The sequence below is a fragment of the Cervus canadensis genome, chromosome 23 (genome assembly GCF_019320065.1).
Source record: "Cervus canadensis isolate Bull #8, Minnesota chromosome 23, ASM1932006v1, whole genome shotgun sequence".
NCBI lineage: Eukaryota > Metazoa > Chordata > Mammalia > Artiodactyla > Cervidae > Cervus > Cervus canadensis.
In genome coordinates this window covers 57,799,133-57,818,917 of record NC_057408.1, presented here as the reverse complement: position 1 = coordinate 57,818,917, position 19,785 = coordinate 57,799,133, and the positions used below count along the sequence as shown (strand labels likewise).

Below are 19,785 nucleotides of genomic sequence, written 5' to 3'. Positions count from 1 at the left end.
TAATGGGAAAAAAGGTTCCTTTTCTCCAATACCAGAGATTCATATTTGGGATTCTGTTTTAAAAGTCTGGTCCTTTGGGCTTCTAACATTCTTGTTGTTGATGTTGCTTCTTATATAGTCTAACAGCATTAAAATAGCTGATAAGTACTTATAAAGTACTTTTATTATCATGTTCTATGTAATATATATTAAACAGTTTATAGGTTAAATTTGCTTTTCCTTCATATTCTTTCAATAAATTTATCACTGGCCTTTGTTTTCCCCCTGAGGGTCACTTTTTGAAGCAGCTTTACCCCCGTCTCTTCTGATGTTCCGGTAGCAGTGGGTGTGGACCTCAGATCCATTTCCAAGACTTCAGGAACCTGCTGAGGAAATGGGTTTCTCCTCCAGGTGTCTGTGTTGGATGCGTGTGACCTTTGTCACTGTTCTTAGAGCTGCTCGGAGCCTCCAGTTTCGTCTTGTTCCGGGGACAGGACACCCTCATCCGGCCCCTCACAGTAGCAGGAGAGGTTGCCCCACTGTCCCCGCAGTGTGGTTTCAGGCATGGCTCTGGGGGTGTCTTCGTTTTCTTTCTTGGCCTCTGTGGTCTACTGAATTCAGGCTTTACAGATCATCAGGAAAGTGATCTCTTTCTTTTTAATTTCAGCAAGGGGAGAGGCAAAGCACAGAGAACTGCAGATCAGACCTTCCTGAGCCCCCCTGCCTGGAGCAGCTAAGACCTCTGGAGAATGCTGGCTGCCAGGCCCTCCCTCTGAGGTGGGAAGGCCAGTGTCCATGGGACAGCTTCCTTGCTCGTGGGTCCACCATGGCCTCCACTCTTTGACTGGACAGCTGGCGTGACCAGCGCCCCCAGCGTGCGTGCTGCTGGACTGGGTGCTGTGCCAGGTACCACCTGCGCTCGGGCTGGGAGCCAGGCTGGTCAGCGTCAGATGCTCCCAGAAGCCAGGCAGCAGCAGATGGTCTCAAGCAAGCTGAGATGGAGGTGACCTGAGGCCTCCTGGACGTTCCTGGGGACAGGACAGCTGAGGAGCTGGAGCCAGGCCTGCTGGGGAGCAGTATGCAGGAAGCTGGCTTTCAGGCCACGAATGCTTTCACAGGTGAGAATCCTCCATGCTGAACTGAGCATGTTATTTCACTTTTAGTAGGTAACGAGACACTGAGCAGTTGTAGGAGTTGAATGTATGTCTGTGTTTAGGAGCTGAAGCCGCACAGTGTCTGGGGCCTCAGGCTGCCACGGGGAATGATTTTGGCAAAACTATGGTGTTTTATCCTTTTTTGTAGCGAGGAATTTGAAACAGCATCAGACATTTTATGATTCTGCTTTGTTAAGTCGTAGGGCACAGTGTCCCACGAGCCACTGCCCCTGAAAAAAATCCATCCTTTGCAGTGCATATGTCAGGGGATCTGTCTGCCCAGAGCTGGGGGACTTGGAGGGAACAGTCATGGCTGATGAGTACGTTCTCCCTCTGAGCCTCACCCGCATGCAGGCAGTAGTGGGTAGCAACTCTGAGCGCTGAGCTGCTCCTGTAAGGACTTGTGGACATGCCCCTCTCTGCACCATCTGGTCTGCACCCCTTGAAGGGAACCACTCTGTCTGGATGGTGCACAGAGCCAGGGCATGATCAAGGGCTTTTGAGTTGGGTCTTGGTTCTTTGTCTGAATCACTTAACATCCCAGGAAGCCACCAATTCTTGTGGGCCTTTGACTCCTCGTTTATAAAATGGGGATCTTGAAGCTGAAGAAAGTCATGGAATCCAGGGAAAACAGTTTTACATAAAATAGGTTTTTCCCTATTAAGGTAGGGATGGTGGGGAAATTACAAGAAGTGACTGTGTTTCTCACTCTGAGAGCCCCACAAGTTTGCAGGTTTCCCCGTTGTGTATAGCAGACAGGTTGGGATGTCAGATGCCTGGAGAGAGCTTGAGGCTCGGCCCCCCTGCCTGCCCTGCTCGTGGACGCTCACCAGGGTCAGCCCTGCTCCCTTTGCTGGTTTGACAGCCAACAAGGCCACGTGCAGCTCTCACAGGAGAACCACGACTGTAGCAGCCAAGCATGTGAAACATGGGAGCCCCCTCCTGGGGGCCCAGCTGGGGGAGGGCCCGTGGGTGGTCAGGGCCCAGGAAGTCGAGTGTGGTGGCTGCTTCAGAGGAGCATGTGGAGCTCAGCTCTCCAGAACCCTCCTCAGCCGCCCAGCCTGGCCTGGAAACCTGTTCTCCAATTGATCGCTGGGTAGTCAGAAGCACAGGTGACCGCCTGGTCCTGGGACTCGTGTCTGAAGGGGCAGTGCCGTGGGTCCAGGCAGACAAGGTCAGAACTGACAAGCTACTGCTCTGGTTCCAGGACTTGCTGCTGTGGCCTGAATCATGCTTTCATATGAACATCTGTTTCTAAAAGCTCATGGCTTGGCAGTGGAAGTTGCCCAGTAGCTAATTCTTGAATTAAAAGATTTTTATCTCTAGTGACTTAAACAATTTTAACCATCTCAATGTGTTTCCCAAACAGTTTCTGGCATTGCAGGGATTTTTTTTTTTCTAATTAAAAAGAAGTTTATGAAATATTTTAAAGTTTTTTTGATTTTTAAGTGAAAAACAATTTTTGGAATGCCATATCTAGGTACTTTTTTGTGAACAGGAGTCATAAAAGTTCTCATTTATGTAAGTATTCCTAACTCTTTGCAGACATTTTTATAGCTCCTTTGTCAGTGCTGCTTATAATACATTTAATACATATAGTGAATTGAGGAAACACTGAATATTTGTCATGACTGGGAGACTCGTGAATAACTAGAGTTTCCATTTGGTGATCTCAAAGCATGTCGATGAATGAGTAGCATCAGCCAGGTAGGGACTCTAATGGCTGTGTCTCCAGGCTTTCTTGTCAAGCACTTGGGCGAAGGTGATTAAAAAAACATGCTTATCAGATTTGCAGATGATAGGAGACTAAAGGGAATTGCTGACCCTGGTGGTAGAATTGAAATTTAGAAATACAGCAATATTAAAATATAATGGGAAAGTCTCTGGTAGTTCAGTGGTTAGGACTCCACGCTGTCACTGCCGAGGGCCTGGGTTCAATCACTGGTTGGGGAACTAATATCTCACAAGCCTTGTGGCATGGTAAAAAAAAAAAAAAAAAAGATAAATAGAGTGAACTGGTCCCAGAATGAAGTGAAGTGAAGTGAAGTCTCTCAGTCGTGTCCGACTCTTTGCAACTCCATGAACTGTAGCTTACAAGGCTCCTCTGTCGGTGGAATTTTCTAGGCAAGAGAACTGGAGTGAGTTGCCATTTTCTTCTCCAAGTCCCAGAATAACACATGGCTAAGTAACAATGGTATATCATTGTGATGAAATTCCCTGCAGCTACTACAAAGGATATTTTAGTGTTTCATGTTCTGGAGAAATGCTTATATTTTTAAGTGAAAAAAGTAGGTCATAAAGCAATAGGAAGAAGGCTATCCTTTTATTTTGATACTCAAAGAACAAAGACAGTATAGGTAGATGTGCACCAAAATGTTACTAGTGGCTACCTCCAAGTGATAGCAATACATAATGAAGTTTCCTTTCTTACATTTATTTATCCATATCTTACAATTTTTCTTTTTTTAAGTAAAATTGAAAGTATAAAGATAATGAACTCAAAATTACTGTTCCTTTGTGATAAAAAGGAACAATTATTTGTATGTGTCCAGTATATTTTAATATTACTGCTTTATAATATTAAAAGAGTGCATCTGAGAACAGACACTAAATCCCTGGCCATTCGCTTTGTTACCAGAGGTTGATGAGGGGGTATGTTACTATTTCTTTCCTTACTTAGTTGTGTGACCTTGGGTGAGTTACCTAACTTCTCTGGGCTTCAGTTTCTCTGTGAAGTCAGGAATTAATATGATGGTCACCTGTGTGATTTGATGACTCTGTACCACTGGGTTCCAACCTTCTGTAGTTGTCTTTGGTTGGAGGGTGTCTTTGTAGAAACCTCACGGTTGTGTCTTTGAAAGACCTGGAGTGTAAACAACAGACTTCAGACTGGTCCTCATAGGTTTCATCTCTACAAGAAAGGCATGGGAAGTCTGTGGCCTTAAGGTGGGTGTTTTCCTGTTGCGTATAGGTCCCAGGAGGAAGGGAGAGTGGCAGGGCCTGGGAGGAGGACAGGGACCATCTTGGTGAAAGAGACTGGCCAGCTTCAGAGCCACGTGCAGGCTATGGGCCAGGGTTTTTGTTGGTAAAGGAAAAAATTCTTCTGTTTTCTGTGTCTACACACAGCACACACAGTGCTGGCCACCAGACACGTGGGTGTTTCCCACACCAGGCAACTGTGACACAGCTTGATGTCCTGCAGCTTTGTTAGTTTTGACCCTTTCTGCCTGAAATGGCCCAGACCCCGAGGCACTGCCCTCTTCAGACACGAGTCCCAAGTCCAGGTGGTCACCTGTGCTTCTGACTAGCTGGCTGATCAATTGGAGGTTCTTGTGGTCCCTCCTGAGATTTGGTAGACTTGCTGGAGTGGCTCACAGAACTCAGGGAAGCAGTTGAGGTATAATGTTACTGGTCAAGAAAGGCCAGGGCACAATGGCGTAAGGAAAGGGTGTGGAGCCTGACATCCTCTCAGGTACCACCTCCCCCGGACCTCCCATGGTCACCAGCCTGGAAGCCCTCTGACCCTGTCCTCTGGGGTGTTATGGATGTCTCATCATCCTGGCAGGAGTGGTGAGCTTACTGGCCATTGGGACTGGCTCAGTCTCCAGCCTTTCTCCCCCAACAGAGGCCTGAGGGTGGGGCTGAAAGTGCCAGCCTTCTGATCCCATGGGCGGTTCCCTTGGCAACCAGTCCTATCCTTTGGGGCTTCCCAAAGTCACCTCATTAACCAGGGCCTTGGCATGAATAACAGAAGACACCTTCATGGCTCTTACCATTTAGGAAATTCCAAGGGTTTTAGGAGCCCTGGGTCAGAAACTGTGACTGAGACCAAATATATATTTCTTATGATAAATCTCAATGTCATGGTCCCATCTCCCACCCCCATGGTTAGTGTGGCCTGGAAAATGACTTTTACTTCCTCTTTTAAGTATATTTTACTAAAAAGCCAGAGATTTAAAATTCTGTTATTTCTTGATCAGTATGCTATAGGGCCAAGACATGCTTTGAAAACTGGAATCCTTTCTTGAACATTGCAAATGTGTGATTTTGCACTGTGAACCCTTCTTGTCAGAGGTACATGCTGTGTCTCAAGCAGCTTTGCTGTCACTTTGCATCTGTGCCATTTGCTGTGCTCCTGATGCTGTGTCCAGAAGTCTGAGGGCATGGGGTGCAGTGACCTGTGACCTCGGATCTGGGCTCAACCTTGGAACCCTCTCTGGCCTGGACTGCTCACCTCGAGCGTCCACTGTGCCAGGTGTGGAGCTGTTCACAGTGTGAGTCAGCTGTCAGAGCATGGTCCACAGGAACTATTGCTCTATAAAACTTTCGTCCCCCAAACTATGTTTAGTTGTTATTTTAAATTTGCATTTAGATTTTTAAAAAGTAATTATACAAATTCAGGTCTGGAGAAGGGCATGACAACCCACTCCAGTATTCTTGCTTGGGAATCCCATGGACAGAGGAGCCTGGCAGGCTACAGTCCATTGGGTTGCAAAGAGTTGGACTTGACTGTATCGACTGAGCCTGCATGCATACATATTCAGGAACTATTTTAATGTTCACTTCAATTGTAATATTTTAGAAATGCATGCAAAGAATGGAAATCATTAATATGTGGGTTATAAAAGTAATAAAAGAAAAATATAGTTTTGAGAGAAACCTGGTGAAGACATACTTTGGTTTGATATAAAAGTAGCTGTGACGTGGCAGCCTCATTCATGAGGGTCAGACGTGCCAACCCTGATGCAAGGGGGCCCCTGCGGAGATCACGTGGACGTCATAACTGTGGCTCCCAATCTGTTTTTTTTATGATTGTTACCTATTTAGCTTTGGAAAAGTTTTAAAGTTCACATCTGCACTGGTCAAATCCAGAAGTACTTCCATGACCCCAGGTCTGTTTTTTGAGGTGCTGATAATGATTATAATATCAGATGTGTTGTTAGCTTCCGTTTGGTTGTATATGTGCCATGAGTCAGACACTATATTGAGCACTGCATGTACGGCATCTGTTCAGTCTCACAGCAGGTATTTTATATGTGAAAAAACTGAGGCTGAAGGAGACCTTGCAGTGCACCTGGTTGATGGCAGAGCTGGAGTTTGTGACTAGACTGGTAGCCTTGACGAGAATGTGTGATCTGAGAATGGAGGCGGTGAGCTCACAAGAGTGTATCACCACCTCTCTGAAGACAGTGCTGGCATGATAACTCAATCTCAGCCACAAGTCTTGTTCTCTATCTCAGACGTCAGTACCACAGGCATGGAGGTTATGTCGAATGAGAGGGTGTCGGTATGCAGGTGTGTGGGTGTCTCACTGGAGACCTGTTGGCCTTGGGCCCCCTGGCAGGGTGGGTGTGAGGACCCTGTGCTCCTGGACCCTGTCCCGCTGACACCTCTGCCCTCTGCAGTGGACAGTTCGCTTAGTGTGAGAGACGGCTCCTCCCTTATTAATCCTTTCCCCTGGCCGGAGTGAAGTTTTGTGATGATCCTTATATAGCTTTCAAAACACCAATTTCCTATTTCTTTATGGCAGCTGGTAAAGTTGTGTCTGGTTGTGCGGCACGTTTCTTGCTGTGGTGTCATTGGGACTCAGACCGCCCACCTAACTGCTGACACATGTTGAGTCCCCAGCCCTCAGGTGACCTCGACCCCCAGCTGGTGAGGATCAGGTGTCTCGACTGGGAAGTGTTGCTGAGGTCTTGTGGCTTCCTGAGATGACAAAGCCATCTATAAACCATCTTGATTAAGTGGTGACATGAGTGATGTGACCAATGCCAGCGAGACATTTTCTTTGTCTCGGAGATGACAGAGGCTCTGGCATCCTCAGGACCCAGACAGGACAGGATGTTGAGGGACTAGTCTGTTGTTCATCCCAGCCATGCCAGGGAGCCTGCTCTCTGTAGTGCTGGACCCGCCCACTCTGGAGTCCCAGCGTATTCAGCCATCCTGCCTGCCCTTGACTGGGAGCCTGGTGTGGGCCGGGGTAGAGCGTAACCCTAACTCTCCCCAGCGCTCAGACCCACCCCTGCTCACTGTGGGAGCTCGGGGTGTGGCTCCCTGGTGCACTGGTAGGGGACATGCAGGGTGGGTCACAGGGTGCAGTGCGTGTACTCCAGGCGGAAGGTCCATGAGGTGAGTTAGGATCATGACAATGCTCAGATCAGTGTGTGATGATTGAAGGTGGATTTGAGTCCTTGACCTTTGGAGCCCAGACACTGATTCAGCAATAAAAGCAAATGACTGTTTGTTAATGGCAGTTTTAGGCCAGGACTGTTGGCCTCTTCTCTTGCATGTGGCCCATAAATTTAATGTGGTCTGATGCACTATGGAGGATAATAAAACACATGGTGCTGCGGATTTTAAGATTTTTCTCTAGGAGTTTTCCTTCAGCTTTTCCTCTGAAGAGTGTTTGGGACAGAGCTCTGTGGTCAGCACCCGGACTTGTTTCAGATGCACGTGTTACTGTGCCTCACTGCTGGACAGCACCTGCTTACCATGCAGGCGACCTGAGTGTGCTGCCATGGCTGCTCCACTTCCACGTTTATCAGAAACATACATGCAGTCTTGTTCAGTCACTGTGTCGCATCTGACTCTGACCCTGTGGATGAGATGCGGCCTAGGTGCTGCACTGGAGTTGATGTGGAGGGTGTCCATGGCCTGGTGTGCAGTGCCGGGGCCAAAGCCTGACCAGATTTGCTGGGAAGAAACAGAGGCCCGAGCCCTGGGAGTGGAAACATGTGAGTGCGGCCCAGAACATTGTATTTTAAAGATGGGGAGGTTACAGCGCTTTTGTGATGCTGCTGCGAAGGATCCCGTGGAGGTGGTATTGATGATCACTGTGTCCAGTTCTGATCAATGTGTCCAGTCACTGTATTGATCACTGTGTCCAGTTCTGATCAATGTGTCCAGTCACTGTATTGATCACTGTGTCCACTGGTGATCAGTGTGATCCCTGTCCAGAGTTCAGCACCTGTCATTAGGATAATCATTAGAATAATGAAGAGTGAGCACCAGAAGTACCTTTGGTACTCAAGGTACTGAAGGGCTCAAGTAGAGTGTCATTCTTTAACATTTCTTTCTTAAAACTGTGGAATTGTGGTTTTTAAGAACTGGAAGGACTTTTAGAATGTAAGGCAGTAGGTAGCTGTCAGATTTTTCAGCTGGGTGATGCTGTCTTGCAGAGCAATCTCGAGGGAATCTACCTGCTCACAGATTTAGCAATCCTGTGGGGACACTCACTGACCCCAAACCTCATATCCTCCGGGCCCTGGGTTGTCAGAGGAGGATGCAGAGTAACTGCTTTAATCCCAGCACCACGTTGACCAGGAAGCGGTTGAGAGGCTAAGAGTCTTGTTCTTGCCTGAGGAAAACAGTATTTAGTTTTAGAGCTGAAGGAGAAACTCTTAGATGGACCTGTTTGTTCGGTCCTTGGCACCTGTGGCCACGCTTCTTGCCAGAGTAGTGAGGACTCTTGAAAGAATGAATGAGTGACTTGAGGGAAAGAGTCCTGAGGCTCAGTGGTCACAATACCTGAGGGTCACTGCTGCACTTTCAACCCTGTTTCCCCCGTTGGGGCCTAGGTTTGTTCTGTGAATGCCTGTGCAGCCATCTAGTGGGTCCTGCAGGTTGGGTATTGTCCTCAGGGACGTGTGCACATGTCAGTGGGCAGTTCAGAACTCTTGTTGCTCCTCCGTGGAGCTGTTGTGAGTGGGGTGTGCAGGGTTAGTCTTCACGGATGTGCATTAAATGCTCAGGGCTGTGCGGTTAGATCCTTTTTAGAGGCCCTTATTAAAGCCTATAGATACAGTACCAGCCTGGTCGTCAGCACGCCAGCCGGCCCTCAACATTACTCCCGCACTGCGGGCTGTGGCTCTGCAGGATTTTCTCCCCCCCACCCCCCTCCAAGCGCTCTGCAGCGAGTCCTCAGGAGGGAACTGCCAGCTGGTGTCTGTGCTTTTACTGCTGCTCTTTCTGGGGGTGCCCCCGTGAGGTCTGTGCCTTACAGTGTGATTGGGACGGTGGGGCTGGAACTGTGTGTGTAGACTTCTGTTTGTATGATGTTATAGGTACTTCATTATGGTGGGTTTAGAATTCTATGAACATGTGATTTCAGAGATTTTTCTCACTTTAAAATAGGCTTTATATTTTCCTGATTATAAAATGGTACATAAAAGTCACAAGGAACTACAGATTACCAATGATCCCAGCACCCAGAAGTGTCACTGTTTGTGTTTTGGCGAGCATCCTTTCAGACTATTTCCCATGTATTTGATACCTTGCATGTACTGTTGCACCTTTTGTTTGCAGAGAATGTTAAGGCATTCTTATCTGCTTCCATGGGTGCTTCTATTACTGTTCTAAGAAGCTAATGAGAACACCTCTGCACATTCTGTACACAGGAAAACACAGAAAAGCATTCATTCATTCATTCAGTGCTTTTGAACGTAGAAGAGAAATAGTGCTATTTGCCAGTTCCAGTTCTGAAGGACTTTTAAAATACCTGATGGTGTTCTGATGACAGTTGGGTAATTTTTTCAGGCTGCTCTGAAGGTTACTTGGACTGGAAGTCTGAGGCAGAGTGCCTTGGACTGTTCAGAGCACATTTTTCACTGCTGCTGCACTGACTCCTCCTTCCTTGGTGGCGGTAAAGACTGACAAGGATTTTTTTTCAAGCAAAGAGCTCCATAACTGTGACTTTTGCTGGGCATGTTGTGTAAAGAAAGCACCTGTGCTATTATTTTGTGGGTCAGAGGTAGGGGGTGAGTGAGGTCCAGCAGGCCTGGGTGCTCCTGGGCCCTGTCTGAGCTCAGTTCCCTGGGTTCTCTAGGTAGATGGGTTCCAGACCATCACAGCATACAGATGGGGGAGCAGAAGTGGCAGCTGGGGAGCCTCAGGCTGGCATTGATAACCACATGCTTTGTTTTGTGATTTTTCAGAGTGCAAATTCACCTGCACCAGTGGGCAGTGCTTGTATCTGGGTTCCCTGGTCTGTAACCAGCAGAACGACTGTGGGGACAACAGTGACGAAGAAAACTGTCTCCTGGTGACCGAGCACCCACCTCCTGGCATCTTCAGCTGTAAGTCCTTCCTACCCACCTTGCGTCATTCTGCTGTGGTGTGTTTGCAAATGGTAGGCGGCCCTGACCCTGGGATGTGCAAAATATGTTGTTTCTGGTTAAAAGAAGAGGTTTGTGTTGTCACAAAGGCAATGTTTTCTTTTAGGATAGAAAGAGGGTGTGTCTGAGAGTCAGAAGTTCCTTCCACTTTGAGTGACCTGTGTTTTGGGAGAGGCTTTCTGCTGTGTATCTGAGAAGCACTGACTGATCCCAAGAAATAATTATTGACCTAGTATTCTTCATACTGGTTTTAGAGAATTTTTTGAAGTAATTTTAAGTCACTATTTTAAAATAATTTTAAATAAAGAAGGATATATAGAGTCTGTGTTCAGGCATGTAATTAAAACAAGAAAATAGAAAAAACAGTTTGTTGGGAGTTTAAAAAGGTTGTAATTGTGTGTTTTTCTGTTTGGTACTGGAGTGGGTTGTTTCTCGGGTAAAGCCCCAGGTTGAGGCTGTGAGCATTTCTTGAGCTGGAAGAAGGTGAAGTCGAAGTATGAAGTTCATTGACTGATCTTGTGGCTTTTGTGAAGAGGAAGGAGAGAGAAGGCACCTGGAAATATGGCTGGGTGACTCTTAGAGTGGCTTGTTGTGTCATATGTTTCATTGTGTCCTGTTTCCTGAGCCTCAGGAAGTGTGTCGAGGTCAAGGATGCTTCATAGCACTGACCCTCGCCAGGGGTTTTTCTCCCTGCTTCAGGTCCCTTCCTCCCTGCCTCTCCCCCTTTCTCATCAATATTTCCTGCTGTTTAAAGCAGGATTTCCAAATATCTTTTCATTTTAAAAATATGAACTCTTTAGTTTTGTTTAGAAGCCAAGTGAAGCTTCCTCCATCTGTAAATTGCTCAGCATTGCCCTAAGACCTCCGAGAATATGTCCAAAGAGAAGAATCTCTTTTTTAACTTGAAATATAGTTGAGTTACAATGTTGTCTTAATTTCTGCTGTACGATAGTGGTTCAGTTATATATATATATTTTCTTTTTCCTCCTCTTCTCCATGTTGGTTTATCACAGGATATTGAATACAGGTCTCTGTGCTCTACAGGAGGACCTTGTTGTCTGTCTTACATATGCTGTATTAGTTTGTATCCCAACAGAGGAATCTTAAGATCCTGTTGGCAAACTGTTGGTCCCTACTGTTCAGGTGTAACTAGGCTTGTTCCCTTGTAGCCAAAATGGGAGGTTGTTGACAACATGCTGTCTTTCAAGAAGATGGGAGAGTCGGGAGACAGAACGACAAAGGGCAGGATGAGGCCTCTGGCTTCATGTGAACCTGGGTTCAAGCTCTTGCTTAAGGAAGGCAGCTGAACCCCCTAAGGCTTAGTGTCTCTGTCCATGAAATGGGAATGATTCCTGCCGTGTACAGCTGCTCTGGGGGTTCACGTGAAGAGTGCGGTCTGCATCATCATCTTGCTGCCTGCTTTGTGCCTGCTGCTCTCTGTCTGCACGGCGGGGCTTCCTTCACTTGAAGCATGGGCTCAGGTGTCCAAAGGCGAGTTCATCCTCAGAGGTGCTGGGTATTTCCCACCTCCTCTGCCCCTTGGGGAAGACCTGCTGGGGGCTGCCTGCTGAAGGGTTTCGCTCACAGGCAGCTGGGCTGCTTGTTACATTTGGGTTTGCCATGGCTGGTCTGTTCTTTGTGGTACTAAGGGTGATCTGGTATCAGATCAGTGCACTATTCTCCCCTTGGTCTGTAGCCAAGAGCAGAGAGTGTCTGCTTCCACCCTCAGCTGCACAGTGAGGCTTGGGGGAGGGAGTCTGTAGGCCCCACCAGCCTGTGTCTGCAGCAGGTGGGCAGTGTCCCTAGGGGGATTGCTTGTGGGGGTGCCACTTCCTCTCCGCCTTCAGAACTTGGAATATCACAGGACTTCTTGTCTCTAAGTCAGTGTAGTCCAGGGGAACAAAGCATGCTTTCTCCTTACTCCAGCATAAGAGTCAACTTACTCAATCTGCTTTGTGTCTGCATAGAGGAAACTCGCCGTGTTCTACTCTTGGATTGCACTTAGGGTCAAGCACGGTGGAATCGGTTTTCTGCCTGTGTTGTTGGCTGTGGGCATGTGCCCTGACTCAGGTGTCTTGATTATCTCTCTCATTTTGTATTTGCTAAAATTTAGCAAGGTTAGAAAGAAAATGTCACTGTCATTTGTGAGGCAACAGTGCTAATGATAGTAGAAGCCCTTACAGTAACAGCTCTAAGAAACTTTTCCTTCTGAAAACGATTTTGGAACCTAGACTGTGTGTCTCACCTGCTCCTCTGCCTCGTTGACCAGTGGACCGAGGCACGTCCCTGGGTCTGAGCCCCATGCTCTGCACATGTGGGTGTGGGACTGTTTTGAGTATCTTGCAGGGAGAGTGGTTGGTATATCTTTTCAAGGAAGAGGGCTATACTGTCTCAGTGTTAGCTTTTCCGTGTCTTCCTCTATCAAAACATTGTATTCCTGAGCACTGCAAATACAAATCAAACAAATAAAATTATTATTTATAAAAATAAAATTTTACAATACAAATGATTATATTTACAGGTATATGTATTAAGTGCCTTCTTTGGTCATTGTACCCAGCATTCTAGGGAATGAAGGACAACAGATTTCATTAGCAAGGTGCCGACAGACAGATTGGGGAACTGAAAGACTTGTGCAAAGATGACTCAGCATGGACACAGGGTACTGGGCTGAGCGGTCCCAGTGACTGTGGTCCAGGAGTCCACAGAGAACCATTTTGCCAGGACTTGGTCATGGTTGCTTCATGGCGGAGGCGAGTCGGGTGTCAGGGCCAAGGATGGCAGGGTGGCTGGAGGGAGAGGGCAAACTGGTCACGCCATCCCTCTGCCCTTGTCACTGAAGAGACGGCCTGCGGGTCCCCAGCTGCACGGCCTGCCTGTTGCCCTCGATGCTGGCCCTGCGCACTGGGCTCTGGCTCTGTGAACCTGCACTTTGAAGCCCCTGTGTTCCACAGCTTGTGGAGCTGGGCATGCTCCACAGCCGGGCTTCTGAGAAACAGGATTTGAGGAGTGTGGAAAGTGCTGTGTGCTTTGATGGCATTGGTGAGGGTAGGCTTTCCTCAGTCCCCCTCAGACCTCAGAGTAGGGGACTGAGGGTCCCTGCGACAGCCTTGCCTCCAGTGAATGATGGGGTCCTGGTCAAGGGCGGTGGCACTTCAGCCCATACTGGGGTCTTGATTGGTGGCCTTGGAAGTCTCAAAGTGAAATGAGCCGAGGTTGATCAGGTTCCTGGATTCAGCCAGGATGTTAATTTCAGGACTTTTCAGAAGGAAACTGTTTTTTTTGCCCAGGGTCATTTAGGGTAATAACAAACAAATAAGATAAATTCAGCACATTAAATTCTGAGCTAGATGTCCTTCTTTCCACCTTTCTCAGTTTTTTTTCAAAGGGACTAGCTCCCTCCCTGTCACCAGGCTGTTCCCCCCTGTGCCCCAGTCTGGGAGACAAGTCTTGTGGTGCTCAGGAAGGGTTGACTCCTATGGGCCCCAGAGGAAACATGACCAAATGAGGCAGACACGCTGCCTGTCGCATCAGTGACCTGGTCAGTCTCCCAGCACAGGTTCCACCTCCTACCAGAATGTCCCTGGCACCGCCTTCATACTGTTACTAGCTTCTGGGGACAACCCCGCAGTTTGTTTTAACTATAGAGTCCAGGGTGAGGCCCTGAGTTGGCAGTCTTCAGTCTCCCCTCACTGGTTGTGGCTTTTGGCAAGTTGCTCACCCTCCTCATGTCTTGATTTTCTCCTCTCTGAAATGAAGACAATGCTAGTTTTGGTATCTCCCTCAGAGGATTGCTCTGAGGATTTACTAAAATAGTTCAGGTAAAGCAGTTAGAATAATGCCTGGCACATAGGAAGTTGCACCCACTCTTTACCTGACAGTACTTCAATGTGTATTTCCTAAGAAAAAGACATTCTGATCCATAACCATAGTATAGTTACCAGCGGCCAGAAAACGTAATGTGGACACAGTCCTGCTTTCTGACAGGCGGCCCCCTTAAACTCTTGCTGGTGGCCCCAGTCTTGTCTTTCTAAGTAGTTGTTGTCTTTTCAGCAGAGGGCCTAGGATGAGTAGCGGAACAGGGCTGTGGAGGGCATGGTGTTGGGAGAGCCCTCCTCCTACTCTCTCCTTGTCTTAAATGTTGATGGCCAGGTGTGGGGCCTTCCCTCACTGCTGCTTTCCCTGAGTCTCATTCTCACTTACTAGAGGAGACGCAGCCCCGTTTCTTTGGCAATTAGTCTTGCGAGTTTACCTGAAGGCCTGTATCCAGGCTTCTTAGGCTAGGGATGAGGTGGGCAGAGAACTGCCATTTGCTGAGTGCTGGCTGTTTACATGCATCTTGTCATTTATGTCAAAACCTGCAAATCTACAAAGGTTTCCTAGGAAACATTGCCCAGATAGGTTAAATAATTTTTTCAGGGTCACATAGCTCTTGCGTATTGGAACAAGAAACTGAACTCAGGCTGTGGGTTTTTTGGTTTTAGCTTCTAGGTATTTGTTTTTTTTCATGATTTTTTAAAATAAGAATTTATACTTCAGTTTTTAAAGGTTTGTAGGGTGAAGATCAAACAATGCATTATTATGAAAGACTATATAAGTGAGTGCCCCACGATCAATTGTTAGTTTGTGTGTGTATGTGTGTGTGTTACTTGCTCAGTTGTGTCCGACTCTTTGCGGACTGATGGACAGTAGCCCTCCAGGCGCCTCTGTCCATGGGATTCTCTAGGCAAGAGTACTAGAGTGGATTACCACTTCCTTCTCCAGGGGATCTTCTCCACCCAGGGAATAAACCCTATCTCCCACATTGCAGGTGGATTCTTAACTGTCGGAGTCACCAGGGAAGACTGTTGTTTATGTGGCAGTTTTTGATTGATACATAGACAATAGTATTCTTGGATTCCTCCTGGATTTTCAAATAGATTCTGAAAACTGAACCCAGGAGCCCTCAGATATCAAGGGTCAATGGTTTTGTTGAGATGGAGTGCTGAATCCGTCCTTCAGTTCTGCCCGGCTATGTCCTGTTTACATGTCCTGCAGGAAGTCCATTCCCCTTTCCGCTCTCCTTTCTTGTCAGGAGGTGAGAATGTGAACACTGATCTGGTGGGATCCAGTGAGCAGAACGTGTGCATTTCTGCCACTGTTCACCCCTCTTGGCTGTGTGCACAGGGCCCCTTAGCCAGACGCTGGCCGTTAGCTCTGGTCCCCTGATGCCCCTTCAGACGCCCTGTGGTCAGATTGATGCGGCCTCCACAGGGAGGGTGGGAGGTCTCCCAAAGTGCCCTGTTGCCCCAGGCAGGGAAGCTGGGGGTGGTCCTGCCTCAGTCAAGGCCAGTAGGAGAAGCCGCTGGCCTTGAGCCATGCTGTCCTTGCAGCACTGTGTGTTCTTTTCACAGGGCTGCCCACCCCAGTGTCAAGTTAAAGGAAAAAGAATCCATGGCAAAACCCTTACCTGGATTGTGTAAATGACCCAAGATGGCATTTAAAGAAAATTGGGTCGGGAAGGGCAGGCTTACCCCACTCCCCAGCCAAGAGGGCCCCTTCACCTGCCCCTTTGGTTTGTGCCTCTGTTTCTCCAGATGGATTTCTGATCAATTAAAATCTTGTAAGGTCTTGAAAGGCAACTCTGCGTTTACAAGTAAACAAAGGCAGAGAGCAAAGGAAGGGGTTTCAGTAAACCCAGGCACCCTTTCTTCCTGCTGTGACACTAAATTTACTGGATGAAAACAACCTTTTAAGATTCACGTTTTGATTCTGTTACTGCTTTCCTGTGTGCGGGCTGTCCCACTTCAGATGAGATTTATCCACTTCTTTAAATATTTAGTAGTCTAGCGTGGATGTTAATGACAGTCTGGCAGTGCTATTTTGAGAACTGCAACAATGATAGTAATTTTCAGTGTCAGATTCCTGCTTTGCAAGGGGAGAGCGGGCGGGGGAGGGGCGGAGGCGGAGACGCGGCTGCAGTCCTAATGGAGTTGCCGGCCGTCCGCGGGCCTGCCAGACAGATGGGTCATGAATACTGTCTAGACGCCCTGCCTGCGGAGCCCGGTCTCTGAGGACACGCACCGAGACGGCGGCTCGAGTAACGGGAAAGTCAGGGCAGGCTCTGTGTAATCAGACAGAAATCAATGCGCGCCGGCTTCCTGGGGGAGGGGGATGCGGGCGTGCCGTGGGGGAGAGAAGATGCTCTCTTTTCCAGGTCAGTTTTGTGCAAACTCGGCTAGTATGGGTGTTAGGGGTTTGAGCTGGGAGAGGTGCAGAGGATGGCACTTGTGGACTTGGGCTGTCCTCTGTCGCCGGATGCGGTGTAACCGCCCCAAGACAGACCCGGCCCTGGACAGCAGGCCGCAGGTGCGGGACCTGTGGGTCGTGTATGTTGCTGAGCCCCATGCTGCTCCGGTTGACACTGTCTGCCCTGACTGTTGGTTTCTAGAGTTTAGTCTCTTAATTATAGAAGGTTTTAGAGACTCAACTGTCTGGCTTTCTTTTTGTGAATCTCTGAGCACTTTGCAGAGCTAGATCTTGTCATGGCAGCTCTGATAAAGGCAGGGAGGTTGAGCCTTCAGGAGAGTGCGCTTGGCCTCGCAGGGACACGGGCACCTTCCGAGGGTCACTTCACTCAGGGCCATGTGTGGGGCTTACAGGATGGAAGTAGTGCGTTTCTACCCAGAAAACACGTGGTCTGAGTGTGGTTGAGTGGGATGGGGCATCACAGCAGGAGCCCACTCTGCTCCACTGGGAGAGAGAGGCCCGGGTGCTGGACTTTAAGTCTATAGCCATGCATCAATATTTGCCTCAAAAAAATTACCCAGAAGGGTCTGCCGTAAACCTTGGAAGGGGCCCTCTTTGAGGAATTGCAGAAATCTGAAATTCAGTCATCACAGCGTGTGTCCTGTCCTGCAGAGATGCAGTGACCCTGTGGGCCTGACCCCAGAGTCAGTCACCTGGGCTCTTTCATTAATAGTTACATCTCAGTGCAGACACCCGGGAAGGCTTTTAATTTGGAAAAAATCTTCCAGCAACCTAAATTTAGCAATAATTGTTTTTTCGCTCCTTCATCTGTTCTTCTTATGTCCTGAGAGTGAACAATAGAGGGGAAACTAGATGGTTTGTGCATCTTCCTGCCTGGAAAGGAAAAGATCAGAAATGAAAACATCTTTTAGCACAGGATCCCTGGAGAAGGAGGAATCGGAGCTCCAGGCAGTGAGTGGGCTGGCCTCCCAGAGCTGCTCTCAGAAGATCTTCCTAGGCGTCCCCAAGGCACAGCTGTCTCTCAGAAAGTCTTGTCTTTCCCTGAACCTCTTGCCTATGTCCTGTCAGCTCCATGGAGAGTGTGAATCTCCCCACTTTGGGCAAGCTGAAGGGAGCGATGCCAGCTGACCACAGCCTGGACGTCTGGAGGGTGAACCCCAACACAGTGGTTCTGTCCACATCAGCAGATGTGGGGTACCTGAGTCAGCCCCCCTGGGATTTCCTGGGGGGATGGGCTGGGATGGGGGTGTGGCCCCCTCCCTGGGGAGAGGCCCTGCCTCAGGTAGGCAACACCTGTTCTGAAGGGGTGCCAGGGCGTGTTGCTTCCTTTCTTCATCTCTCCATCTTCACTGTAGTTTCTGTGCTTCCTTTACTCACTTATTCTAAAAAATGGGAGAAAAAGGAACTTGATCTAAACCTCTGAGCCTTTTCTCCTTAGATCCCCAAGAAGGGGGGAAGCACACGTTGCAGGGAGGTGGGGGAGACACAGGTACTGTTCCTGGGAAGGCGCTCAGACTGGCAGGCTCTCCTGCCATCTGGACTGGAAGCAAGCGGCTCTCCATGTGGCTGGAGGTGGGTGTGGCTGAGCGAGGCCGAGACAGTGATGTCCCTTCTTGAATTTGACATAGTTTCCACAGGACAACCAAGAAAATGCAACCCTTTCCTGTTACATGTGCTTGGGAGATAGAAATGCCAAGTCTGCTCCTTGGGGAGGGGACTGGCCTGAATCTAAGTTCTCAAAGGCCAGTCTGACCTTAGAAGACATCCTGGGGCACCTTCAGCCCCATGAGGCTGCAGAAGCCATGGTGGCTGCCTCTTTAGGCCCTTGTGGTTTGGTGTTTGCTCTCATGTCAGGACCTTTAAGCTTGAGTGACAGGGACAGTGGACAGTGCAGCTAGCTTCTCCCAGAAAAACCAGGTGCCAGAAATGATTCATGTTCAGACTGTTGAAAAGAACAGGACAGGGAGCTGGAGAGTGCTGTAGAGAAAATGTGTTTGGGTGGTTACCTGTAGAAAATGGTGTCCTGAGTAATAGCACACCCTTTGGGGCTATTTTGTGGAGAGTATTTCTGTGAGTGTTGGGTTTGTGAGGAGTATAGGATGCAGCGTATGCAGGGAAGGTGGTGTGGGTGTGGGGGTGCAGTATGGTCTCCATCTAATGCTAACCCACTGGCCTTGAGAAGATCCTCAAGGTATGGCAGTTTCTCCAGGGCTGGGTGTGGGACAGCACCGGTGGGTGGTGCCCAGGGCAGACCCTGTTGTTGGGATGGGGATGTCTTGGAGAACTGTTTTTCCCAAGCAGCCTGACAGGTGGGGGAATTGGGAATTGGTCACAAAAAGCCAGCTTACTTGGAGATAAAGGCTAATTTTAAGGAACATTACTGGAGAGGTAAATTGGGGTCAGATTCTAGAAAATCAGGATGTAAGGCCAAACAGTTTTTATTCTCTTTTCTGAAGGAACTCATTGAAGACTTTTTAAAAAAATTTATTTATTTATTTGATTTTTGGCTTCACCAGGTCTTCTTTGCAGCAAGGTCTTTCTCTAGTTGTGATGTGCGGGCTTCTCACTGCAGTGGCTTCTCTTGTTATGGAGCATGGGCTCAGTAGTTGTGGCTCCCAGGCTCTCGAGTGCAGGTTCAGTAATTGAGGCACATGGTCTTAGTTGCCCAAAGACATGTGGAATCTTCCCAGACCAGGGATCGAACTGGTGTCCCCTGCACTGGCAGGCAGACTCTTAACCACTGGACCACCAGGAAGCCCTATTGAAGATTTTTGAGGAGGCAAGTGAGGCTGTGAGACGAGGCAATTAATGTGAGCAAGTGCTAGCGAGCACCAGCCCTGAGCCTGTTTTACAGGCAGGGGAACATTATGGAGGGGTAGCCCCTGGAAGGACCAGCCTTGTCCATGGAGCAGGTGGGCTTTAGGTGAACTTGCAGCTGCCTAAGGAGACATAGCAGTGGTGGGGAGGGATTGGCTTTTCAACAGATTTTGAAAAGAGTCTTATTGCTGTGATGATTATCACAAATATGTTTAAAAAATTTTTGAAAGGAATGTGTGAAAGCACATCAGAAGATGGGTAGATGGGTAGTGAGAGCTGCCCCAGCTGGGGCGAGCCCTCTGCCTGCCCCTGGCAGTCTACGAGGCTTCCACATACTACAGCTGCCAAGGCAGCTTGAAGTGGGCTTCACGGCCCCTTCCTGTTCTTGGTGAGAGGATGGCATGGAGGAAACCCCAGCAGTTTACAGATTTACAGCCACCAGGACAGGCTGATAGCGGCGGTCTGTGTGTGAC

At 48.4% G+C, this 19,785-nt stretch overlaps 1 protein-coding gene across 1 annotated transcript in view; it reads left to right on the top strand.

Moving 5' to 3' along the window:
- LDLRAD4 (low density lipoprotein receptor class A domain containing 4) overlaps positions 1-19,785 on the top strand; it is a 169,527-nt gene that overhangs the window by 105,312 nt on the left and 44,430 nt on the right. The window contains 2 exon segments of the mRNA XM_043443878.1: positions 647-1,097; positions 10,067-10,207. Of these exon segments, the coding sequence (XP_043299813.1) occupies positions 1,058-1,097; positions 10,067-10,207 (181 nt within the window). The 5' untranslated portion in view covers positions 647-1,057.